The 27637-nt window shown below is 45.0% G+C and overlaps 1 protein-coding gene across 3 annotated transcripts in view; it reads right to left on the bottom strand.

The window, feature by feature from the left end:
* The window catches only part of SLC22A23 (solute carrier family 22 member 23), a 181233-nt gene that overhangs the window by 49170 nt on the left and 104426 nt on the right, over nucleotides 1-27637 (bottom strand). For all 3 annotated transcript variants that reach the window (XM_043590926.1, XM_043590924.1, XM_043590925.1), the window contains exon 4: nucleotides 1527-1695. In XM_043590926.1, coding sequence (XP_043446861.1) covers nucleotides 1527-1695 — 169 coding nt within the window. The remainder of the gene's footprint in view (nucleotides 1-1526; nucleotides 1696-27637) is intronic.

Here is a 27637-nt window from a genome sequence, read left to right as displayed (position 1 = left end):
CCTACTCCATCCTTCTTTGGGAAACGATTTCATTCTTTGCCTCTTGCGACCCTGCTGGAGGGAGCAGGATGTCCTGAAATATGCACAGCTCCCGCGGGAGGGGGTGTGATGTCCAACCCCAGCGGGCTGGCAAGGCTGGAGGAAGCGTGGGGAGAGAAGCAGAGGAGACAGGCGCAGTTTTGGCCCCTGATGCGCGGCTCCCCGGCAGGTGGCCTTTTTTCATCTGTTACCGCCAGCTGTCTGCTGCTGAGGCTCTCCTGATCTAGTGAGCAAGAGCTGGGCTCTGGAGGAAAATGCACCTGTGCCCTCACCCAACGGTTTCTCTGCCGCAGGACCTACCGGCAGGGTGGGGCCAGGGCCCAGCATCGTGAAGTTAGAAGGTAGATGCTTTCTTCTCCTCCCTGGCACCTTAGAAAAGGAAGCCTGATGAGCAGCCCTCTCTGCTCCTGAAAGCTACGACACAACTGACCTCTTGCCAGAAATTTGGTTTTCGTCAGTGACTAAACAAGAGCAACACAACACAGTACGCGTTATCCATACTACAGTGTCTCGCGCTAAGGGTGTGAAGTGACTGTTGGCATGAAGAGGGGCTGGGAGGGGCCGGGAAAGAAAGAAAAGAGTTATTTATAAAAAAGGCCAAACAATCATTTTTCCCCTAAACATCTTTCTATTCACAAGTGGGGTTTTTCGACCTCGGCTGTTCAGCCAATTGATAAACATCGATGTTTTTAAAAATCTGGTTGCCCACGTCAGACCCCCTGGCCCTGTGTGTTCAGTTGTTTCCCACCTACAGTCACCCCAGCCAAAAGCCAAAGTCACACATGGTTCGAAAAGTCCCAGTGGACTCATCGAAGGCAGGGGCGGGCAAACTTCTTCCGTAAAGGAGCAGAGGGTATATATTCAGCTTTGTAGGCCACTTTGTCTGTGGAACGTACTCAACTCCGCCACTATAGCGTGAAAACAGCCAGAGATGATGACACTTATGCAAACATGTGGGCAGGCTGTGCTCCAATAAAACTTTATTTCCCCAAACAGATGGCGAGCCAGATTTGGTCCATGGGCCATAGTCTCTCTGACCATCCCTAATCTGGAAGTGATAAGGGGGCTTTCCTAAATCACTCCTTGAACATCTCCGTATTTCACCCCTTCCAATACAAGAACCCGCCCTTTGCAAATCAATTCATAAAAATCGTGTCAAAAGAACCCAGCAAGCAGGAGTCTGAGCAGACTGATAGAGGGCAGGTTCCTGGAGCTGGGTGAAGGGCACCTGGGAACTCACTCCCCTCTTCTGTCTACTTTTGTGTATGTTTCAACATTTCCCAAGATAAAGTGTTTAAAAAATGAAATTTCATAAAAGAGGAAAATTCCCTCACACACACAAAAAAGCACAAGCTGAAACCGGCAAGAAGCCGGGGCACTGTGGGACCCCAGTCGTTTGCTTCATGTGTCTCCTCCCCAGGGGATGCGCCCTTCAGAAAGCATTTGCAGATGTACCAGGTGGTGACGCCTGTGGGGAGGATACTCACGACCAATAGAGCAGCATGAGGAGGAAGGGGCAGATGATGAGGGCCTGCAGGACCTGCCAGTCCCGGCACAGGGCGGCCAGCCCGGGCATGAGGAACTGCCCCGCCATGGCCACGAAGCTCGCCACCATCGTGATCATGAACCGTTTTCCAGGGGGGCACAGCTCTATTCCTGGAACACAGAAGGGACAAGAGAGATGTGAGCGCCCTGACCTGTAGCCTGGAGGAACCACGGGTGCACCATGGTCAGTGTACTTCTCAAACAGCCAACAACTATAAAATCGTATTTATTTGCTGGACTCCACGACAGCCCTACATCGTATGTCAATGTTGAGATCCTTGTTTTTACAGCTGGATGAGCTGAGGCCTGAACTGGGAAGGGAGCGATCATTGCTCGAGGTCACAGAGCAAGTCAGTGGCAAAAGAACGCTCTAATTCAGAGTGGCCGCAGCCCAGAAACTAGGAAACGCTGCTTTGTATGGGGATAGTATTTGTATCACACAATTCTACTTCCTCTGGATGTTACTGAGCTTGTTGTAAGGCAGGATCCCTCTCAGACTCATGTGCTCCCATTCCTTCCCCTCATGATGCCATATTAGGGGACCCCCTCAACCTCTGGACAGAGCACCTGCTCACTCCCACCCACCTGCACCATCCCTCCTTCTGGCCCCGACTCTAGTGCTCCTTCGGAGTTCAGAGCTCCGGGCAACCTACTTGCACTTGTGAGACCAACACAGACCAAGCTGCATCATACCTAATCTATTTGAACAAGACCAAACAAAACAAAACAAAACAAAACAAAACAAAACAAAAACAAAAAAAATGGAAAAAAAAAACCCACAAAAAACAATCAATAAAGCAGATTTGGACCATGTAGTATCTCCTCCTCCATACTGGAATTCTGTAGCCCATGATGACATGGGTGTGTCCCACTACCCTTCCTCTGTCCCTATTAGATAGTCAGCTCCTCTGACAGAGGCAAATCTGGTTCATCTTCATAGCTTCAAAACAACACCACTGTCTGCCTTCAATAACTGTCTATTGAAGGCGGGGGCACCATGGTCCCCCTTGTTTGCAAAAGAATCTATGCTCTTAATTTGACCTAAAAAAGAAGGTCACAAAGCTTAAATGGTAGCATCCAAGTGCCAGCCAGTACAGATTAGTATGTAAATTCCTATACTCAAGGTCCTCAGGGCTAGAATGGGAGCCAGGTTTTCTACATTTCCCTTACAGAACATGTGTGTTTGCTTGCTAGTCTTCTACAATATGCAGTATTCCTCAAAGCTGACTTTTTTAAAAGTATATATATTTTTAATGTTTATTTTTGAGAGAGACAGAGAGAATGTGAGCAGGGGAGGGGAGAGAGAGAGAGACAGAGGGAGAGAGACACACATACACAGAATCTGAAGCAGGCTCCAGGCTCTGAACCCTCAGCACAGAGCCTGACATGGGGCTCGAACCCACGAACCACGAGATCATGACCTGAGCTGAAGTTGGATGTTTAACCAACTGATCCACCCAGGTGGCCCCAAAGTAGAGTTAAAATGACTTTTTAAAAAAGCAGAAAGACTCTCAGGAGAGAATACTTTTTATGCCTCTCTATTCAAAGATTGTTTGTAGATCGGTTGCTACGCCCCTTCTGCTGGTTGTCTAGAGACCAGAGCTGAGGTAGCAGATCAAAAGGCAATATGAGGGGGGGCAGGTTTGAGGGGAAAACAGACAAATTACAGTTGGCCACAAGGACAGAATCAGCCCTAACAAGGATAGGACATCATGCCAGCCAATATCCACACTGGTTCGACTGCAAGGAAAGAAGAACAAAGTCATCAACGTTTCCATTCCTGCTCCACCACAAACAGACCATCATTGCAGTTACCAGGGAGTGAGAGAGAAACCTGGCCTCACTGAATGTAGCTTATAAAGGACTTTTTGCCCTTTAATTAAGAAAACAGGATTAAGCATCCCTCTCCTGGCCATTTACTGTGATGCTCTTTCTTTCCACATGCACAGATCAGGCTCACTTAAAGATCACTTCTGGTGGGACTCAGGTATTCGCTCCAGACCTGGCATTTCTGCTCTTAAAAATAACAGATCAGGGGCTTTTTAGAAAGGGCAAACTGGTGCACGTGCTAGCTTTCACTTATTAAGCACATGCATAGATTTGCCATGGAAACCAGAAACTGGCATTAGCCAGGGTAAGTTCATGGCTCTGGGCTCAGCACAGGCTCTTATCAGAAGAGAAAATGGAGCACTTCACCACCCAGGTAACCTTTTTTTTAAAAAAAAAAGTTTATTTATTTTAAGAGAGAGAGAGTGCATGTGCACACAAGTGGGGAATGGGCAGAGAGAGAGAGAGAGAGAGAGAGAGAGAGAGAGAGACAGAGAGAGACAGAGAGAGAGAGACAGAGAGACAGAGAGAGAGAGAGAGAGAAGGAGAGAGGGAATCCTAAGCAGGCTCTGCACTGTCAGCACAGAGCCTGGTGCGGGCCTCAAACTCATGAACCGTGGGATTATAACCTGAGCCGATATCAAGAGTCAGACACTTAACTGACTGAGCCACCCAGGTACCCTCAGAAGAGAAAATGAAGCACTTGGCCACCCAGGTAACCTTTAAACAAAGTCAGAGAGATAATGTCAAAATAGCACAATGGCTTCATGTCAGTGGGTTGCTGGCACAGTGGGCACAGCACACAGCTAGCGGTTTATCTCTCCACCACCTGTGATAGGTAATTCTGTAATATGGTAAGTATGAAAATTATCCACAACTAGATTCCTTTACCAAAGACCCACTTTGGGACATCTAATCCCACACACTAGTCTACACTCCATGCTATCACATGAAGGATCACAAGGCAACTTTCCGAAGGAGGGTCTAGGTTTGTGGAGGCCAAATTTGTCCCTTGATGGGCAAATGATTCCACAGTCTGACTTCTCACCCTTCCCTTGCTGCAAATGACATGCTGTGACCGGTGCATATGTCAGTGTTACTGTCGATATGACAATGATGAACTGTCAGTTTCTCTCCAGTAGGGTTCTCTCAGCCTTCTCCCATAGGTGGTCCAAGTCTAATTCCTTGAGACGTCCAGATGAATCTGCACCACCTTTGAGACTGCCAGGGATGACACAGACCCTCAGTCCCCACCCAGACATCCAGAACCACCTTCCGCATTTCATCAAGATCCCCAGATCACTCATTGAGAGGCACTGGCTAAGTATCCTTCCCCAAAATGGTTACCCTCACCCATAGCAGGAGAAATGTTTTTGCCTCCCAGACACACTATCTGAGAGCTGAATAAGTAAAATAATTTTCTGACCCCTCCACTTCTGTTTTTGCTAGGAATTTTAGCAGAGATTTTACTTTATTTCATCAGGTAGAAAAACGTAAGAGCAGTCCGGCTGATCCATATGTATTTTAGCATTCCTGCCAGGGCAGGGGAAACACAGTGATTTGATGTAAGGACACAGGTACGACACTTGCATATAATGACCTTTTTAGCCTTGACTCACCAGAAATGCCTTCCCAACTGCCTGAAATCAACTACAGTCTGAAGGTGGCTATAAAGATGTTAAAAAAAAAAAAAAGAAGCAATTATCAAAGAACCGTGGGCACTTTACACTTGCCATTAATCACATGTTCCCTTTTGGATGATGAGAAATCAGTTTTCCTGAAGTGGAAGACAGGAAGAAATACATCAGAGCATTAAAGCCTTAAGTCCTGGCATCCGGTAAAAAGGGATGGGGACGGCACATACATGGTTTCTGCCCACAAAGGGCCTGCTCCTAGCTCTGCAAACAGGAGCAGTTGGTGTAAGGGTTCACACATCTTGGAGATGCCTACAGCCACCAGGCCAGGGCCACTGGTTTTGGTCTTGAAAGTCAGAGAAACCTGCCACCAGCAGGGAATGGTATCCCCAGTCCCACTGCCTCCTCAGGACCTGGGGATCATGCAGAACAGGTCACCCAAAGGCAGGCATCCACAGACCTGAAGTGCCAGCCGGTCAGCAGTGGGTGGCCTGGGCTGCATGCTGCATGCAATACTCCTTAGAGCCACTTGTACTGTAGGCCCAACCTAAAGTCATCTTAGCAGATTTTCACTTATGAGTGGCAAACAACTCCCACCCCCTTCATTATGTAAAACAATTAAGCGTCACAAAAAAAGATCATCTTAGGTGAGGCATCACAGGTTCAAACGTGGAGAACATGCACTCTGGCACCAGACAGGCCGGGTTTCAATCCTGTCCCCAGCACTTACAAGCTTGTGACCGTGGTTCAGTCATCTGTGAGTTCTGTCATCTGTAAAATGGGCCATTGTGAGCATTAAATAAGCATGGAGCGCCTGCATATGGAAAAAGTGATATTTTGGCTTTTTAAAGTAATAATACGGATTATTACCATATATAATAATGTAATTACTAGCAAGTCACTCTTTTGTCTCATTTGACCTCTTTATTATTATTCACCTGATCTGGTGAATTTCAGGGTAGGACTGAAGGGGCATGCCTGGCTGGCTTAGTTGGTAGAGCATGAGACTTTTCATCTTAGGATTGTGAGTTCTAGCCCCATACTGGGTATAGAGATTACTTTAAAAAACATAAATGAATGAATGAGTGAACGAATGAATGAATGAATGAATGGATTCAGGGTAGGACTGAGTTTTGTTCTAAAAGACTGAAAAAGAGAAATAACCCACAGTGACAGTCTGCACTCTTTCTTCTCCATATACAGTAAAACCCTGGATCGTGAGAAATTTGTTCTGCGTGTGTTCCGCAAGACGAGCAAACATTTCTGATAAATTTTAATTTGATAAATGAGCAATGTTTTGCAATACGAGTAGTATGTAATGCTGAATTTCACACGATTGCAATGGAGCCAATGGTTCTTGAAATTCGCTTTGATATACGAGTGCTTTGGATTACAAGCATCTTTCTGGAATGAATTATGCTCACAAACCAAGGTTATCCTGTATTTTATTTCACGGAGATTCTCTCAGGCCTTGCAACAATCCACCAATTAAAAACCAGAATCAAGTGATTCCAAGAAAACCACATCAAAAATCCCTACTGGTAAATTACTTTTCCCTTAATGCCTTCATGGAGAAGGCTTAAAAGCTACTCTTCCAAGATTGATGTATTTTGATGATAAACAGAGGAACTGCAAAAGGTTATGAGAATTAACAGCATGTAATTAAGACTTAACTGAGGCATTTGGCCTGTAGAAGAACAGGGGATCACAACCACAGCAGTCTGATCACGCAGGGGACAGGAGCAACCCAGGGACCACAGGTGACTTCTGTTGGAGATGTGGTGTTGGGACAGGAGAGCTTTTCAGGGGCTGTAACCCTAGCAGGATGTGCTTTCAGAAGCTTTCAGATTCTTACAAATTTCCTGGAGGAAAGGAAGCGTGCTGCCCAGGTCAGTTGCTCCATGTGAGGGAGGACAAAGACCCAAGGGGAACCAGACATCAAAGTGTGTGTGGGGGTCATTAGCTGGCCCACAGCTGCTCCTTGGAAGAAGGATGTGAAGGTCAGAGTGATGGGTCAGTATGACTAGGCTACAGTCTCAGGTATTCAATCAATAGTAATTGAGGTGCTACTATCAAGGTATTTTATACCTGTGATTAAAGTCCATAATCAGTTGACCTTAAGTAAGGGAGATTATCCTAATCTTGGTGAGCCTGACCCAATCAGTAGCAAGGCCTTAGCAAACAGAGCTGAGGCTTCCCGGAGGAAAAAGAAAACATCCTGCCTGTGGACAGCAGCTTCACTCTTTGCTCAGTTCCAGCCAGTTCTTCTTGCTGGCCTGCCCTCTGGATTTCAGATCTGCCTCATGTGCCCCCACAGTTGTGTAAGCATCTTCCTTGCAGAAAATCTCTTCCTATAGATCTCCTCCTACTCCTGTTTCTCTGGTTGAGCCTTGATACAGAGGGCAGGCTTCTTGTACTGATGCAGGGTCATACAGGACTCCCCGTGAAGCCTTGTCTCAGGAGCTGCTGGCCCAGCCGGCCACCTGGACTTCCTACAGTGCTGCCAGTGGGGATCGACACCTCCTACCTGCTTCTCTCTCCAGGCCAGCCTGGACCCGGTTCCCCAGCCTCACAGGGCACTGCCAAGCTCAAGGGGACATCTAAGTCAAACCTGTGATGGTGGCATTGTTTCCCTCTGCACTAAGAAACACCACGATGGCTTTTATTTTTGTTTTGGGAGCACAGGGTTAGGAGAGGATGCTCTGTCCTACTGACAACCTCCCCACCTGGGATTTGAGGGTCAATCTGAAAAGGGAACAAACATCTCTCATCCAGCTTGGAAATTCCATGATTCTACAAGAGCCACTAAGAAGCTTCATACTCAAGGGGACCAAACTTCAAACACCCTCCTGCTCGAAGTGATGGCATCAGAGCAGAAGTAGCTGAAATTAGCCATGTGGTCTGGATGGTTTTAAAGGTGCAGAGTCCCCAGGGTGGGTCTAGGTGGCTCCAGCACTCAAATCCAGCTCCACTGTGACCTCTGAACCAGAAATGCTACAAACTCTGTGGGCAACAGGGCACCTTAAGGGGAACCTGGATAATTAGGAGGTGCTGCAGGCAGAGCCTAGAAGTTCAGGTGACAACCATGGAGGAAAGTTCTTCTAGAAAACACCCCTGAAGTTCCACCAAGAACCTCAATGTCCTCCTTGGGCTGAGACCAAAGTTTCTGCCGTCTCATTTATTCTGTGTCATAATGTTCAGCCTGATGGGTTTTAAAAGCCTATGGTTTAGCTGGTATTCAATGACAAACAATAACTTTAGATACTCCTTGCTTATATAATTTAATTAGAAAAAAAAGATGCCCTGTTCAGATAAAGCAGTCTTCGTGGATATGTGCACTCAGTAGCAGGTGCACCTGACCTCCTGCTCAGGCCCCCTTGGGTGAGTGATGTGGTGCTGGACCAGGGCCATACTCCGTGTGTGGAGAAGCTTCCAGCCAAGGAGCACTAGGGGAGAGATGAGGGTCTGTGATGGCATTAGCTGGGAGAGCTCGTCTCTGCGTCAGTGTCTAAGGTATTTGCCAGCCAGAAGTATTCTGTCCCCACCTTCCAACCCTGTCAGCACACTTACCTAACTGCTGACTGGATTTGGGAATTACAATATTTGATTTAAAAACAATCACTTTGGAACCAGGCTTAAAAAGACACGTCCCATCCTTCTAGAATATGTAAGTGAAAAAACCACGGGCCTTTTCTTTCTTAAAATACATATTCCAAAAGCTCTGTGCATGTTTGCTGGAATCTACATTTTCTTGGGATTGCTAAATGCTCCCAGCTCTCCTACAATGAGTCTCTGGGATTTTTCTGGATCAGAGTTGGCAATTAGTGAAGGAATCTGTGCAGTTGACTGATCATATTTACACCAGAGAATAAGGAAGTGTGCTCTGCAGGGGGAGCTTAGTAGAGGCTCAGGTATAAGTGACAGTGGGGGTTAAATTCCTCCTGCTTCGTCCAGGCCTGGTGAAATCACTCAACCTCTCTGTGCTCCTGTTTCGTCATCTATACAGCAGATAATAATAGGACCTGGCTCACACTGGCGCATACCTAACTGGTATAGAAGGCTTCCTACTTACTGTTGTCCTTACAGACCTCAGGCCACTGCTGCAAGGGTCTGGGTGGGCTCAGGTTGCTAAGAGACTAACTCCAGTGAATGAAGTTCTTCCACCAGGGGCCTAAACTATCCTGTGTTTTAGGCAAAATTTGGACAGAACTGACTGAAACGATGTGATATGATGTACAAGCCCCATAATAGGATTCTTATTTTTTAATAGTCTCTGCTATCCAGGGAAAGCTGACAAAGCTCCTTGGAAAGAAGAAGAGTATCTTCTGGGGGCAGCTGGGTGGCTCAGTTGGTTAAGCATGTGACTTTGGCTCAGGTCATGGTCTCAGGGTTCGTGAGTTCAAGCCCTGCATCAGGTGAGCTCAAGCCCCTCATGGGATTCTCTCTCTCCCTCTCTCTCTGCCCTTTGTGGGATTCTCTCTGTCTCTCTCCCTCTCTCTGCCCTTTGCTCACTTGTACTCTCTCTTTCTCAAAAAAAAATAAAAATAAAAAAAAATAATTATATATAAAAAAGAAAAGAGTCTCTTCTGGGAAGGGCCTTCACCCCACCTGAGGTTGTGAGGCATGGTGGGGGAGGGCGAAGCCTGAGATCCCTCTCTTCCTGCCATCCACGTCCCCCTTGTGGTCCTTCATTCTAACCATGAAGCCCAGGCCCAGGCCCGCTCCTGCCTCCCTGATTAATTCATACATGAGTTTCTAAGGAAGGGAGCAGAGCCAGCTGCACTGGGGATAGGCCTGTGAGCATATAAGAGCACACACTCCTCCTCACGGGTTCGGCAAGGGGTGAGCACACTTCTGTTGCACACCCTGCTTTATGAGAAACTTTGGCCTTTGCAGCTTCCCTGGCTGCACTGTCCCAGGTTATTCTCACTGGATCTGAGACACCTGTCCACACAGGATGAGCCAGCACAAGTTTAGGGAGGAGAGGGGGGCGAGACCTGTTCAGGAAAGGGCAGCGTCTTCCCCAAACCATATCCAAGCACCAAAATTAACCACGATTCCCCGAATGGCCCAGGGAATGAGACACCTATGGAAACAGCACACTCTGACTGGCGGCCCCGCAAGGGGGCAAGCCCACATAAAGACTGACCACACTACACAGCCCCATGCAAGAATGCATGCCATTCTCAGAGACCACTTGACCAAAGTCACGGTCCTTTCAAAGGGAGCCCACTCTCCCTCTCCTCTGCCAACCCTCCTCTGTTATCAATCAAATGGCTCAGAAGCGCACTCACTGCAGCCACTGGAGAAAAACTGCCCAGTGGGAGGAGGCCCTGCTCGCTCAGTGGTGTCCTCCCACCTCATCTGGGAGACCAGACGTTGGCAACACCACCTGCCTCACCCGGGTACTGGCTTCCTCCAGCCTGGCTCACTTGGCTCAGCCTCATGGCTGCCGCTGCCCACCCAGCGGCCACCGGAGCCCCCTCCAAGCAGCCCCCGAGCCACTGTGGGCTCCCCCTTCCTCCTCCCTTCCCAGCAAGAAGAAGTCCTTCCAATCTCTCACTGGCCTCTGGTCTCCCAACGCCTGTGAGCCTCTCTCCTCCTCATTGCACTCAACCTCTCCTTCTGGCCACTCACCCACCGGGCCTGGAAGTGAATGTGTCACTCAGTAATTACGGCCCTGGCCGAGGACACAGGGCCCCCCAGGATCCTGCAAAACAGACCTCTGCGCATGTGATTGTGGAATTCCTTATTATAGAAGAGGGCCTGAAATTGCCAGTCATGTCGACTCAAATAGCATTTGAGGGTATGGCTGTAAAAGGTTGCTATTATCAGAACAGCTCTGAATCTTCCCTGTGGAAAACTCCCTTTTCCTCTTCATTTAGGACCTGCTGTCATGAAGGAATGCTCAGAAGAGTCCGAGAGGCTGCCTTCTCCACTTAGTGAAAGGGAAAATAAAAAGCACAGAAATTGACATATTTCTTACAAATCACATTCTACTGTCTGCCAGACATGTGGACAGAGGCATTTAAAGGTCGGATGTAGAAGTACTGAATTAATTACCAGTCCAGTAACCTAGTATAATGTCTCCACTGCTGGCCTGAGTAACAACTCCCACTCACTGGGGGCCAAACACTTTGGTAGGCATTTTTCACACATTAAACTCACTTAACCTGCATGATGACTCTATGATATAAATATTGTTTTTAATGTTCATTTTACACAAGAGGACCTTGAAGCTCAGGGTGGTTAAGTGACTCATCCAAGATCACAGAGCTAAGGGAGAAATGACGCAGGAATTGAAGCCAGGTCCCCCCTGTGCATTTCCAGCCCTCTGCTACAGGCAGGCGCTGTTTTCAAACAGAACCCCTGGTGTGTATGGCCTCTGTGCTGTGTCCTGCCAGAGTCTAAGCTCTTGAGGGCCAAGGCTTCTTCAGCTTTGCTCACTGCCCTCCCCCAGAGCCTGGGACAGTGCCTGGCACACAGCAGGGGCTCGGATATCTGCATGATGCAAAGCTGCATCATGGACTCTTCCTGTCTAGATTTGTCACTTTTTTGTTCCTCCTTTCTTAGATTTCTATGATGGAATCAGTTACGGTGGCTGAGATCAGTCAGTAAATCTGCAGAAGCTAGTCTTACATGTGCATGCAGTCACATGGTGATCAAAATTTGAGAGAAATTTTAACCATAAAACCCAGCTACCCAATTATGAACTGTAAAAAGTTCAGTTTCCTTTCCAGATAATAAATTATTTCAATTACTTTATGTTTTTTTAAAATAACATTACAATTACTCAAAATGAGGCATGGGGGTTTAAATGCTTAGGAATGTTTCTGCTCAGAAACACTGTTTAAAAAACAGTGACTGATGGGGGTGCCTGGGTGGCTCAGTCGGTTAAGCACCAGACTCTCAATTTCGGCTCAGGTCATGATCTCACGATTTGTGGGATTAAGCTTTGCATTAGGCACTGTGCTGACACAGTCGAGCCTTCTTGGGATTTTCTCTCTGCTTCTCCCTCATGCTCTCTCTCTCAAAATACATAAACATTAAAAAAAAACAACAACAAAAACAGTGATGCCTGACATCCAGCAGTACATGCTGAAGAATTTAAATTAATACCACTTTTTTGGTTTCCTGGTATTTAATAAGAGAAGAAAAATCCAAGGAGAGAAATGACTTCAAACACCAAAACAGCCTCAAGTCCACTGAAATCCCTGCAGTTCAGATCTGTGGATCATTCAAGCTGAGTGAAAGCACAGAGGCAGAGAGTGGTGATTTTAGAAATCATCATCCTTTAAAATTCCACACTTTAGAAATTCCACACTTTACAAATTATCATCCAGGTTTTCCACCTGGCAGTTCCAAAGTAACAATCCTCACTCTTCCTTTTCTCTGGTACTGTCCATGCTTTGGATTAAAACCACACTTATGAACTGATCATGTTTGCATAATTAGATTATGAATATGAACAAATGGAAACCTCCCAGGCTTTGCTATTTGAAACAAGTGTGGCCAAACAGAACAGTCCTAAATTACTTACAGCTCTGACTTCAAGCGGCATGTACTTAGCTCCCCAGATGTCCGAGGGCAATGACTGGTGATATTGTCGTTATTTTATGAGACTGGCAAGCAACCAGGAGTTTCAGGGCTGGGTTCACAGTAAATGGAATATATCTCAGTACGAGTTCATAGTATCATTACTTGTAACATGTAGTAAGAGAAAGTGCATTTCACTCTGTGGAGTAATTTTCCTAAATAGGCAAGAATTATTAGTAACTTAGTCTTTCTAAATAAGGCCTTTCTTTTTTCTTATTTTCTTAGCTTCCCATCTTCTCTTGTTTCTGAAAGAACTTTTGTAATTCACAAATACACAAAGAGAGAATAGGATAACCAATCTCCATACACCATCTGCTAAGATCAGCAATGATCAATATTTTGCTTCTCTTGGTTCTTCTGCTCTTTTCTCTTTTAGTCTGTCCCATATTTTAAATCAAATGCTTGAAATTATGTCATTTCACTTCTAAAGACTAATGTATGTCTCTTTAAAAAAGGACATTTTCTTACATAAAGACAATACTGTCATCATATTGGAAAAAATCAATAATAATTCTTTGATATTATTTCCTCTCCAGTTCGTGTTCAAAATATTCAGTTGCCTCAAAAATGTCCCTATGTGGGTGTACTTTTTAAAAATCAGGTCCGAGTAAGATCTATATGTGGCACATCTCTTAGGTCTCCTTCAAGCTAGAAAAGCCCCTCCCCATCTCCTTCTCCGTGATGGCCCGGTTCTGCTGGAGAAGCCAGAGGGGTTCTGGTTTTATGGGATTACTTTCCCATGGTTCCTTATCCCTAAACTGGAAGCTAGACCAAAAGATCTCACTGGACTCAAGTTCAACATTTTTGGTAAGAAAGGTTCCTGGGTGGGTTTGCACTTCACCTCACAGCACCCAGGGGCTCACCTGCTTCAGACGATGTGAAGATTAATCACCTGATTCCAGTGGTGGCCTCTCAGCCTCCTGTCCTGGATTCATTTACCAACATTCTCATTACTGGTTTTGGCATCCTCTGATGATCAATGCCCGTTATCAATTATGTCATTAGGAGGTACAAAATCGTGATGTGACTTTCTAATTCCATCATTCATTGTGCATTTTTTTTCACCTTGAACTATTTTGTAAAGGACTTTTATTCACCAACGAGGTCTATTTCTTCACTCAGAAATATAGTTAATTCAGAAAAGGCAGCAGTATATAATCATGATCACTCTGGGTGATGGATAATTTCACACGTCATGTCACCCTCCCACTGCACTCAGAGCAAAACAACGCCTTTCACAATAACTCAAGACCTCATGTGATCTCCACCCCTCCCTCACCCCTCAGACCTCCTCATCTGCAACTTTCCCCCTCCATCACGCCACTTTGGCTACATTGGCCTTTTGCTGCACTTCTGTCTGTCCCCTGTGCTTGGAGCACCCTCCCTAGAGTCACAGCAGTCTGTCCTCCCTTCCTTTGGGTCTGTGTCCAAGTGTCACCTCATCAGGGAAGCTTTCTGGCTGACCAGCTTATACCGAATAGCAATCCTTATTCCCCCAGTTCTCCTTGATGACTTATCACGCGGGTGAGAGTGTCTATAAAAAGGCTGGTTCTCAAATGTAGACCCAGACCAGCAGCATCAGCATCACTTGGGACCATGATGGACACACAAATTTTAGGGCCTTTCTCCAGATGACTGAGCAAATCAGAATTTGGGGTTGAGTCCAGCAATCTGTGTTAACAAACCCTGTAGTGATTCTGCTAACTTTAAGAACTCTTGTAGTGGACTTTACAAATATTATATCATTTTATCCTCCTAATCAGCCTATGAGGTAGGTACTATTTTATCATTCTATTTTCAAGGTGACAAAACACAGATTTCTGGGTCCCACGTCTGGGGATTTGGATTCAGGGTCCCAGTATCTACATTTCTAATAAATTCCCAGGTATTACAGATGCTACAGGTTCAGGGACTACACTTTGCAAGCCAGTGCTCTGAACAATGTAGGCAAAGTTTTATACAACTCAAGCCTGAGATCTCACAACTGACTCTTCCTCTGCAGCATTAGCATATTAAAACAGGGGCACCTGGGTGGCTCAGGTGGTTAAGTGGCCAACTCTTGATTTCAGCTCAGGTCATGATTTCACTGTTTGTGAGTTCAAGCCCTGCATTAGATAGTGTGGAGCCTGCTTGAGATTCTCTGTCTCTCTCTTAGTCTCTCTCTGTCCCTCTCTCTTTCTGTCCCTCCCCGACTCATGCTCTATTTTTCTCTTCCTCAAAAAATAAATAAATAAATAAACATTAAAAAAAATAAAACAAAACAAAGCTACCTTACAACTTATAATACCTGTTGGCCCACTGGCTGTGGCAAGACTGGATGCTTGCTTTTTTCCTGTCACCAGACATGTGATTTATTTTCCCTATTGAAGAAAATAGTTCTTCCAATGCCCAAAGGGCAAGGCAGGCAGAGGCACAAAAGACCTGGTGTTGCAAAGAAATTCAACTCTTAGTCTATTTCAGATGAAAGGAAACTCAGAGAACACCCACCAGTGCTGTTGGAGTCAAATGCCAGGCAGATAAGAAACGTGCGAAACTGACCTGGCATGGGGGGGTGGGGCCTGTGGCAAATCACCCAGTGCTCACCCATTTAAAGGCCTTTAAATTCAATTAGAAAATAAAACACTGTCTGGGTCACACAAAACATACCTAGGGTCAGGGTCTGGCCACTCACTGGCAGCCTGCAGCCACTGAACCTCACCCAAACTGCTCGTTTTATTCAAGGGGAAAGTAAGGTCACAGAGTTAGCTGGTAGCAAAAGCAAACATGAATTCCAAGCCGGGGACTCTCTGGGCTTTACTGCCTCGCTTCTGGAGAATACAAGCCACTTGGATTGCTTCTGGTTTATTTTTAAATGGAGATTACAATAAAAACAAAAATTAAACTTGACGTGCCACAGGGCAGTTAAAATTAGCTTTCTCCCCCTCCACCAAACTGGAAAACCCCCTTGTACTCAATTCAACCTAAGAACATCAACCAACTCAACAAAGGGTCAGATCAGGCCAGCAACTGGGAAGGGATTTTTCAAGAACTAGATCTGTGGTGAGGGGATATACTGGCCAGAAGGAGTAACAAGTGGTTTTCCTCCCAAACCAAGTGCAGTATTCTTAGCAGAAGTGAGTGTGAGATGTTCTAAGATGTTCTGAGATGTTCTAAGTTCCACTGCCATCTTGCCCCAGGGCCATCTTGTTTGTTTTGTTTTGTTGTTGTTGTTGTTCTTCTTTTTTAAGTTTATTTATTTATTTTGAGAGAAAGAGAGAGAGCACTAGCACGGTAGGTCGGGCAGAGAGGAGAAAGGATCCCAAGCAGGCTCTGCACCGACAACGCAGAGCCCAGTGCGAGACTTGAACTCAAGAACTGTGAGATCATGACCTGAGCTGCAACCGAGAGTCGGACGCTTAACTGACTGAGCCACCCAGGCACTCCTGCCATCTTGTTTCTGACAGTTTGCTCTACTTGGTGTTTGACTCTGAATTTCTCATATGTGGGTTGAGGGAGGGGAGGTGAGGAATTTGACACTACAGAGCACTAGTTCTTGGCCAAGTCCGGCCTGGGAAATTGTGAGACAACGCCTCCTCTGTGGCAAAGCCTCTCGTCCCAAGAGGGAACAAAGCCTCACAGGGCATGGCTCTGAAGTCCAATCTAGGGAACTCCAAAGGTCACACGGTGTTCATCACACCCATGTCCTGCTGCATGCACAGTGTGGGCTCAGTTAATAGATGCTGAGTAACATCTTTATAAGCTTCAAGTAACAGAATACTCCTCAGCTTAAATCCCCCACCAGTTTGCCAAACTCTTCCACAGCCAGACTCAAGTTTACTCCACTGGGTATTGCCCCACAGTGACCCCAATTACAGTGGTGTGGCCTCGAGGCAACCATTCATCTTCTTAAACCTTAGTCAGGGGCCTCGCCTTTCTAGGGAGTGTGTGCTTCTTCTCTCCTGGAAGTCAGGTGCTTGTCTCTCGTGGGGGGACTCTGTCTGTCCCTCCAGTTCTAGGACGTAGGAGATTATAACACAGCAGACTCCAAGCCAGCCCCTGGGGGAGCACTATGTTCAAGTACTGCTCTGCCGTCTCCTACAGGTGGCTCTTGGAAGCTATGGAGAGTGCACACACAGAGATGTGCAAGTCACTCAACTCGGCAGATGGCAAATGCTCCCAGAATGTCCTCCTGGTCATCCACTCCAGGCGGTTGGAGGCAGAAGACAGAGTCTTCATGGCACGTTTCCTCTGCTACCCACGTTGTTTCTCACTTGGACTGCTACAATAGCTTCTCAAGAAGGTTCTCGCCTAAATTCGTCTGAGAGTGCTGACAGACTACTGACCCTAAAGCATGGCTCCGTTATATTTCACTATTACTGAAAATGCCCAGTCAAGTCCAAATTCTGAGCATGCTGTTGACAGTTCTCTCTGATTTCGCCTTCCTGGCCCATTTCTCTCTCATTCTCTGCTCTCCCTGCATAACTCAATGTGCCGGGCAAATCAGGCCATTCCAAGCCTTAACACTGTGCCCTCCACCCTTGCCCTTCCCAGCTGCCATGCCTCTCTCTACCCACCTTCTAAGGCCCAGCTGTCTCTGTACGTTCCCTGACAGCCAAGCCAGATGCAACCTCTTCCTTCTGGACCCCAGAGCACTCGGCCAGTGCATTCTAGCAGCTCTTACACAGCCTTCCCCTTGTGCGGACACAGGATCCTTGAGAAGGAGGATGCATGCTTGCCCCTCTCTGCGTCCTCCATCATATCTAGCGTTGCTTCAGCACCTGCCAGATGCTCAGTAAGTGTCTGCTGACTTAAAACACAGGAATGAGAGAGGCACAATTTTCTACAGGAGCCAGAGAATCTGGTAAACTAAGGACTGTAGCTTTTTATTAAGAAGCACACTGACGTGAGGGCATGAGGATCCATCATGAGTAGAGCCTGGGAGGGCTCTTTGCACCAAACACAGATGTGATGAGCTTCTCAAAGCTGTTCTACAACAGAAGAGCTTGCAGGCCTATTTGTTAGAGAATCTCCCCCTCCCCCCCTAGGGCTTCCGATGGATATTTACTGAGCTCCTATGGTGGTGCTGGGGGTGGGGGACACACGTACCATTTACAGAGGGCTTCTATGTGCCAGTCACTGTGCATGGCACCTTGTATTTTTATTTTATTTTTTCTTTGTATTCTTGCAGGGAAACTCGAAAGTGTGTGATTATGATCTGTTTTGTGCCAATGAATGAACAGGCTGCGACAGGCTCAGTAATGCACACAGATTCATGCACGGTGGGGTGGGGTACTATACACACATCTTGTTTAAATTTCATCTGCACAGCCCCCCTCTTAGGTAGGTGTTAATATTCTTTTCTTGTTTTTAATGTTTATTTATTTTTGAGAGAGAGAGAGACTGCGTGTGAGTGAGCGGGGGAGGGGCAGAGAGAGAGGGAGACACAGAATCAAAAGCAGTCTCCAGGCTCTGAGCTGCCAGTACAGAGCCTAACGTGGGGCTCAAACCCACAAACAGTAAGATCATGACCTGAGCTGAAGTCAGATGCTTAACAGACTAGCCACCCAGGTGCCCCTAGGTGTTAACATTCTTATGTGAGGCTCAGCAAAGTTACTTGACTGGCTCACAAACACACAGCTGGTGAAGGGAAGGGGCAGATTTGAAGCCCAGGTCTCTGTGGAGTCCCAGTGGAATGGTAATAGGAGAGGACGGCACAGGACTCGGGTCAGTATTCCCTGTGTGCTGGTGTGCACGCGCTCTACAAAGGGTGTAGACAGCCAGAGTGGGAGAAAGGCCCAGCGAGGCCCCAGGCTCGGCTCTGCCTCAGTGACCCTCGAGCACTCCCCTGGGTACTTAGTTTTCTCATTTGTAAAAGGAACGTTGGAGATCTGAGTTTGCCACTCCAAGATATGCCACTCTGGTGGAAAAACTGCTTTGAGCTGAAGGCAGCTGAGAAACATCAGATATAGAAAAGCTTCTCGGCCTTCCTTTTTTTTTTTTTTTTTTTTTTTTAAGTAAAATTTATTTATTGTTTCTGAGCAAGAGAGAGAGAAAGAGAGCACACAAGCAGGGAAAGGGCAGAGAGAGAGGGAGACACAGAATTGGAAGCAGGCTCCAGGCTCCCAGTTGTCAACACAGAGCCTGACATGGGGCTCAAAGCCACAAACTGCGAGATCATGACCTGGGCCGAAGTAGGACACTCAACCCACTGAGCCACCCAGGTGCCCCTGCCCTCCTCCTTTCTGCCTAAAGCAGGGCAATACATTTGCTTGTCTGAAGGTGTCCCTCTTCCAGGATGAGGAAACGAGATGACTCTTGTCACTGGAGATGCCACCAACTAGAGTCCTCATAACACAACTCTCTGAAGTTGCCCTTATCTCCCATTGCTTTCCCCCACATAGTTACATCTCCACAACTGACCAATCTTAGAAATCTAAACCCTTTTTCTTTTGCAGGTAACCTCTCCATCTCCATATATTATTGCTATTATCGCCCCTTGTTAAAATTATATATAACCTCTCAGAGCTATCGCTTCTTTGGGTTTTCACTTTATTTTCTGTGAGACCTTATGTACACACAAAAGTTACAATATTAACATCAAATAAAATTTGTTTGTCTTTTCTCCTGTTAATCTGCCTTTTGTCCATTTAACTTACATGGCCCCAGATAATTGAATCTAAGAGAGTAAAGGAAAAGACTTTTCCTCTCCTACAGTTGCATTCTTTTAAGTTTTATTTATTTTGAGATAGAGAGTGCTAGTGGGGAAGGGGCAGAGAGAGAGGCAGAGAGAATCCCAAGCAGGCTCCACACTGTCATTGCAGAGCCCGATGAGGGGCTTGAACTTACAAACTGTGAGATCACGAACTGTGAGCCAAGGTCGGATGCTTAATTGACTTAGCCACCTGGGTGCCCCTGCATTCTTAAAATTGTAACATTTTATAATTGTGTGATGATTTTTTTTGGTAGTAATTATTAAAAAGGAACAATGTTGAGAAAGAAAAGTGTGTGTGCAAAAATAAAAGTGTTCAATTGTACAAGAAGATGTAGACGTTTGAATTTTCTCCTTTTGTCTGAGAATATTGGCTCTTTCCAGCCCAGAGTGCTATTCCAGCAAGAATGATAAGATAGAGAATAAGAGGCAAGAGAGATATCAAGGTAGGGGCTTCAGGGGGAGAGCTGCAGGGAGTGGGGGTACAGGAGGGCTTAACAGAGAACATGAATCCCTAAGCTGAAACCTAAGAGATGTGGTGGCAGTGGCACATGATGGGGTGTGGAGAGAACACACAGAGAAAGGGAGGGTCAAGGGAGAGGGTAGTCGGTCATCCCTTAGGTGACACAATGGCTCTGTGGCTATTATTCCCATCACAACTCAAATCCATGCCAGCTTCCTGCCTGCCAATCAGGGTTTCACATCTCTTAAAACTCCCCACCAATTCTGATTAAAAAGAAAACTAGTATACTTTCCCCTGCCCTCCCCATGCTATCCCTAACCCAATAATATAGCACCGCGTGCACAGGCCTTCGATGGAGACAGATGATGATCCGTCTTCAAAGACTGTGTCAAGCTTTGCTCTAAAGCTTTTTGTTTCCTGCCCACTCCCCAGTGCAGCTGAGTTCCCGAGCCCTGGCCCCATGCCTCCTGGGGTGAGAACTTTAGCTTTCCAACTCATAATGCTTTCGGATATATGCCCAAAGGCTGGCCTCCTGATGTAGACAGATGTATGGGATTAAAAATGACTGTATCCACGAGAATCCACCTTCTTTTTCTTGCTTCCCCATAGGCTCTCCTACAAAAACAGTTTTATCCAAGCGTGACAGACTGGAGAAGGCAGTGGAGAGAATGGAAGCTTTGAAGTTGGTTGGACTTTCCATCTCCCACTTAGGTACCAAGTGAGTGGCATTAAGCAGGGTACTTCGCGTACTCCTGTCTCTCTTATGAAATGATCATAGGCACCATCTGGAAGAATGGGAGCAAGAATTGAAGAAAATAAATGATAGTCCCTTGACATAGCACATCAGTATAATTCAAGGACATAGCTCGACTGTGGGCTGGCCAGGGGGCCTGTTCACAACCATAACAGAGACTGTGACAAAAATGTCCCTTTAGTTCCAGGTAACCATGATATAAAAGAACTTTTGTAAAAGTCTCTAACTCTTGCAAAAGTTGGGGACTTTTTGCCTAAGAATGGCAACTTCCAAAATGACTGGATTTCTAACCACAATATAAAGGCCTTGCTAAATGATCTACTGTGTAAAGGGGGAAAAAAGAAAAGATTTCCAAGGTCCTACGTGAAAAAGGATGAGACAATTGCCATAGCAAATTTACAGAGCAACAGAGTGCAATTCTTATGGAAAACAGACAGGGGTTGACAGAGAACACACAGCCCCACAGTGTGCTGAAAATGGGAGAGCAGGGAGATCTCCTCAAGATATTTGTGGATTTTGATGGAGATCCACTTGGAACAGACACATTTAGTAGTTGGAAAAGCAGAAATGGAGATAATATAGGTCTGGAATATTTATGTTTAAAAGGGCAGTGTTTTCACACTACATTCTTTCTTTAGGGGGAAAGCTGAGCGGTCAGGAGGCCTGTTTTATGTTCCGTGTGCACATGGTCATTAAAATCACATTTTGCACGCAACAATGCCTTCCGATCATTTTATACTATTGAAAACGGCCTGCTGTGAAGTCAGGGATTATATGGCTCCTGCGAGTGCTTGGTTCTGAAAGAAAAATGTTCAGAACACATAGTATTTTTTGAAGAGAAATACTCTGCACATTAATGCCTTAGACAGGCTGGCCCTATTCTCAAATGCTCTTCCCAGTGGGATGAGCTTCTCAGAAAGCATTCCCTCATATTGAGTTGGGAGGAAAACCTTAAATGCAAAGGATTTAAAGTTTAGAAAAGTTACGCCACAGAAATTTGTTGTTTTTGTTGTTCAAAAGATGTTATTCCAGAAGTCTACCTTTTATATGGCCCAAGGGGCCATTTGGAAGTTGCGAGGGCACACCTGATGCTCATGTTTGGTAAGACAACTGTCCAACCTCACTGGAAAACTCCTTTGGTGGGTTTGTTTTGTTCTCTCTCCCCCTGTCCCTTCGGCCCAGGACATAAAAACACAGAAGAAGCCATTCCATTTACAGCACTTTGGAGGTGATGCAGCAGTCCCTGGTTAATCATTTCTGCGGTATCAGACGACATTCACATGGAAATGCCACCACACAAAACACTCCCAGACTCTGGGGGTAAATGTTCAGCCAGCACTTCTGACTCATGCTGGGCTGCCTTTGACAAAGTTGACAGAAGAGAAGGAGGCAAAAGAGCAGAAACCAAGTGAACAATTCATTTACCATCTATGAGACCAAAGCCATGGCTTTCCTACCAGAGTTGGGGGTGGGGCAGAGGGAGAGAAGCCGAAGCCCCGCTTGGCCACGAAATACAAATGGAGAACAGCTCCAGCCCATGCCTCACCCTCCCCATGCCTGGTTTGGGGAAAAAAATAAAATTCAAGTGATGTGCTTTATGCCAAATAAATAACTGAAGTAAATACTTTCAAAGAAAAGTTAACAGTTTTTTTTTTAAGTCATATAACTAATTTCCATGTACTTCTCTCATTTCATAAACAATTCCTAGGGCCCAAGTGATTAAACATATATATATTTTAAGTTTATTTATTTGTTTTGAGAGAGACAGAGCAGTGGAGGGTCAGAGAGAGAGGGAAGAGAGAGAGAATCCCAAGAAGGCTCTGTGCTGCCAACTGCAGAACCTGACATGGGGCTCGAACCTGTGAACCATGAGATCATGACCTGAGCCGAAACCAAGAGTTGGGTGCTTAACTGACTGAGCCACTCAGGTGCACCTAAACTTTGGTTCAGGGAGACAGGAAGCAATCTGACTTGTGGAGGTAGGAAGATCATCTAGATTTAACAATTCCGAAGCTAGCATTTTCTTCCTTTAGGTAAATAGTGTCGGTTTAAGTGCTAGGGGTGTCAAGAGTGAAAACTTATTTTTAGTGACCATTTTGTTTCAAGCTGATGAAAGAGGACTTTGGCACCTGCATTCTGTTGTCAGTACTTTCTAACTGATTAAGTTCTTCATTCCTGCTCATCTCTGAACTGGGGCAGAAGACACTGTGTTCCCTGTGGGAGCCAAAACTACCCCCTTGAGCATCAAGGGCTGTCCTGAGCCATCAAGACCCCTGTGACTGATCCCACAGCCACCCCACCTGACCTTCATGGCCCACCTGCACGTACCTGCCCATCTCTGTCCCACATCTTCCTGACTTAAACCTGCTAGGATTGTCAGTACTTTGGCAACAGTCTTTGAGACTCTAGTCCACGTCCTCCCAGTGTTGGCCTCATGGAAATAAATTCCTTTCTTGCATCATGACCCCTCATCTCTCTGCCTGTGGATTTTGTCAGCAGTGAGTGGCCGAACCTAGTCCATCTGGGACCCCCCCGAGCCAGATGCTCCCACATCCCTGTGCCCCAGCTACAGAAGAGCTCTGAATTTCAAATCAACTCGTTATGGTTTGATATTTCAAGGATATATATCTCCTTATCATAATTCAACTCTTTCAAAAAGTCTTTGTGTAGTGTTAAAAAGAAAACCACAGGCCCAAAATGGAGTCATTTTTGCCAGGCCAAGTCACCAAACTGGGCCTTAATACCTAACCTAATTGCAGTTTCAACCTCCCCCAGAAATGTGGTCTTCACCATTGAGTCTGGAATTTTCTGGTCACACCAATCAATCTGTCACATGGGCCCTCTCCATCCCCCAAAGGAGGATGAAGTAGTCCACCTAATAAGACCCCCAGCACTTCCCCCTAAGGGAAGGTGACCTTGCCTGAAACAATTCTTTTTTTTAATTTTATTAAAAAAAATTTTTTTTAACATTTATTTATTTTTGAGACAGAGAGAGAAAGAGAGAGCATGAACAGGGGAGGGTCAGAGAAAGAGGGAGACACAGAATCTGAAACAGGCTCCAGGCTCTGAGCTGTCAGCACAGAGCCTGACACGGGGCTTGAACCCACAGACCTGAGATCATGACCTGAGCCGAAGTTGGATGCTTAACCGACTGAGATACCCAGGCGCCCCAACAATTCTTTGTTCATTTTGCTAATCTCTTCCCTGTCCCACCCTTCTTCCTATAAGCCTTCCAATTTGTACAACTCCTCGGAGCTGCCCTCTACTTGCTACATGGGAGGCTGCCTGCATCACAAATCAATTAATAAAGCCAACTAGAGCTTGAAAATTTACTCCGTTGAATTTTTGTTATTTAACCGTAGCTAACAAACTGAAATAAACCAAACCCTAAACTTAAAATGGAAATTCAGAATGAAGTACAGCCCAGAAACCATGCAAGGTTGGGCCATCCTGGGTCATTGCCTACACTTTTTGATCTTCCTATATGCAGAGGTCCCTGAAAACAGTGCTTCTTGAAGTGTGGGTTCCTTAACCCTCTGCATCAGTCTTCCCTGGGGCCCTAGGCCCAGACCTACAGTATCAAGATACTTTCGGGGTAGAACCCCAGAGGCCAGAGTTTAACAGGGGGCCCAAGAGGTTCTGATGCACATTAAAGTTTGAGAACTTTTGTCATCAAGTGTCAGCAAAATTGCCGGGATTTTCCATCCATCACAAACCACTACTGTACAAAGAACACCTTCACCTGTTAGTGTTGGGGAGGAAAATCTTTTCTATATACTCTTATATTCAATCACTGGGGCCTGTAAATTAAACCAACAAAAGATTAGGAAGAGAAAAGACAAAGTTTGTTGGTGAACGTGTGCTTGCAAGGGATCATAAAGAAGGTGGCTCAAAGAAGTGGTTAGAATTTAGGGGCTTATCTACCATCTTAACATGGGGAGGGAGTTAGGATTTTAACAAACAGTAAATGGTGGCAAATGACTGCAAAACAGATGAATGAAAGCAGTGAAAGGCGAAGTTTGTTTTAGTAAAGTCTATGTAAGCAATTTCTCATCTCTGGTGACAGGGTCACTCCTCTCTCTGGTACAGGAAGCCTCTCTTAAAGGAGGATTTATGACAGTTGAATTCTTTTGGAAGGATCTGCTTTCAGGCAGTAAAGGGAGCACAGAGAAAGCCTTGTCCTGCATCTATCGATTCTCAAATGTCTTCATCTCAAAATAACCCTTATGCCACAGTGGTATATTCTGGACTCCTTCATTAGCAAACACAGTCAGCTGCATCCCTGTATTTAGTCCTAACCATATTCTTGTCATGTAAACAAGAATTAATCCCATTTTACAGGGTGGTCCCAGGAGATTGGTTACCAACTAGGCATCAGGTCATATGGTTTATGATATCCAGAATTCAGAGCTTTTGATTTTAAACACCATATTTATCCTTTCAGAACAAAGCAAACAACACATCCTCCAAACACACTAGCTTCCTTTTAGTCATGTCTTTTCAATAAGACTAGCACAATTTATCACCAGGACTGTTAACAAGACCAGCCCTTAATAAACTACGCTTATCAACGAGGGCTCTATCCAGTGTTTGCCGAGACATAATTAAACACTCAGCAACCAGTCAAATGTCTAAGGACCATAGGTTGCTTTTGAATTGTCCATCTGCTTCCAAACATAATGACACTGATTGATGACCTCAGGGACTAGGATGCAGTTAAACCTAGTGAAGAGCTAATCTTTGTCAAACACTAGTATCTGCTAGAGAGTAGCTCTTACCAGGAAGGGAACAAGAGGTTTCATCTGGAAAAGGACAAGGAGAAGTACAAGAAGGCACTGGAAGGAACTTACATTCTATAAATATTTAGGATATTATTTCCTTTGGTAAATTTTAGACTGGTTCATTAATTCCTAATAAGCCTTTAAGAGGATTTTTTTTTTCCTAAGGAATGATTCACAAATTAGAATATACAGCCCAGTCTCTGATAGCACTGAAGGACTATCCTGGTTTTTGCAGCTTTTTCTTCCAGAACTCCACCTGTCCACTATGGCAGCCACATATGGCTATTTAAAATTAAACTTAAATTTAATAAAGTTGAAATTAAACTTAAATTTACTAAACTTGAAATTAAATAAAATTTAAAATGTAGTTGTTCAGTTGCACTAGCCACATTTCAAGTATTCTATTAGACAACACTGATCTAAACTCTGATGTTAAAGTGTCAAAGTAAAGACATTTGCAAGAAAATATAAATACAAAGGTCAAATTGAACTTGAATTTTTTTCACATCGTGAAATATTTCAAGTACAGTCGATCCTTGAACAATAAGGGATTTAGGGGAACTGACACTCTCATGCAATTGAAAATCCCTATATAACTTTCGACTTCCCCCAAACTTAACTATCAGTAGCTTATCGTTCACTGGTAACATAAGCAGTAAATTAACACACATTTAAAAACATTTTTAATGTTTTTAATTTATTTTTGAGAAGCAGAGAGAAATGGAGTGTGAACAGGGGAGGGGCAGAGAGAGAGGGAGACACAGAATCCAAAGCAGGCTCCAGGTTCTGAGCTGTCAGCACAGAGCCTGATGTGGGGCTTGAACCCATGAACCACAAGATCATGACCTGAGCCAAAGTTAGACACTTATCTGATTGAGCCACACAGGAGCCCCTAATTAACACACATTTTATGTTACATGTATTATATACTGTACTCCTACCATAAAGTAATCTACAGAAAAAATGTTATTAAGAAAATAGTAAGGAAGAGAAAATACATTTACATTAATGCATTGTATTTATTGAAAAAAAAAACATGTATAAGTGGATTCACACAGTTCAAACCTGTGTTGTTCAAGGGTCAACTGTATAATGGAAAAAGTATAAGAGATAATAGAAAACATTTGGGTGTCCAACATTTGGCTTGGTCAAATCTTTCCATTTGTCATCTTCCTTCTCCCCCTTTGCTTAAGTGAGGATAAGAAATAAAACACAACAGATATAGAAGCCCCCCCTGGACCCCTTAAATGAATCCAGTAAATGCTCTACTGAAGAGTTCAAAGCATACAAGCAATGGTGTTCGACACAACTCTGTGGTTAAGATCCTGCCTGGACTCTAGAACCAGACTGCATGGGGGTTCTAAGTTTCCTGGACAACTAAGAACAATTCTAGAATGTTTGGAGTTTCTTTGAATGTTAAAGCAAAACTAATTTGAATGCAGGGAATGATTCATAAATATCCTTCTTCTCGAGGTAGAAATGGCCAGCACATCTTAAAAGAACCAATTTCAAACTTTAAGCATATTGAAATAAGTAATCATTATGCAATCACATACCCCTCCCTCAATATCATAACCTTTGATCTTTATAAATAACTTCAGGAACAAGCTTCTTGCAAGCTATCTGCCAGCTGCCTCCTTAAAACAGAATGAAGGTGCTTGTGTAGCTATAAGCAAATTCACAGGAAGCACTGTTTTTTTTTGTTTTTGTTTGTTTGTTTGTTTTTGTTTTGCTTTGTCTTTAGGCAGCTCTGGGAACCTGGGTTGAGGCGGCTATCTCTGTACTCTTGGTAAATCATTCAATAAATATTCAGTGTCAGGAAACAAGGGGACCCCTCACTGAGTAAGCTTCCATTATACAAAGAAAATGGCTCTTTATCGTCCAATACTTGACAAAAGATCCATTGCTAAGTCTGTAATAAATATGTCCCTCATCCAAATGTGATGAATGCATGGCTTGGTCAGAATTCTTTACACTCTTCTACTTTAGTGCCACTTCTATTATGTTCTCAAATCCAGGAGAATCCAGGCATCAGCGTTTGGGGAATGAGCACGGAAGGGTTTCAATGGCCACAGAGACTTCAATGATGGAGAAAAAAATGCGAAGACACGTGCTTAGTTTCGTGCGATCCATCTTTACTCACCCGAAGAAAATAGTTTCTTAGCAGGAAACCACTCACTTTTAAATTATAAAGAAAGTACACGTAGCCTAGATTTCTAAAAACATGCCATCTTTCCCAGGATAAGAAGTGGGACTTGTATTCACACAAATGCGAGGTGGCATGGTCCATGTGATCTGAGCAGCTGACGA

This window comes from Prionailurus bengalensis, chromosome B2 (assembly GCF_016509475.1).
Source record: "Prionailurus bengalensis isolate Pbe53 chromosome B2, Fcat_Pben_1.1_paternal_pri, whole genome shotgun sequence".
Classification (NCBI taxonomy): Eukaryota; Metazoa; Chordata; class Mammalia; order Carnivora; family Felidae; genus Prionailurus; species Prionailurus bengalensis.
This window is presented reverse-complemented; position numbering and strand designations above follow the sequence as displayed.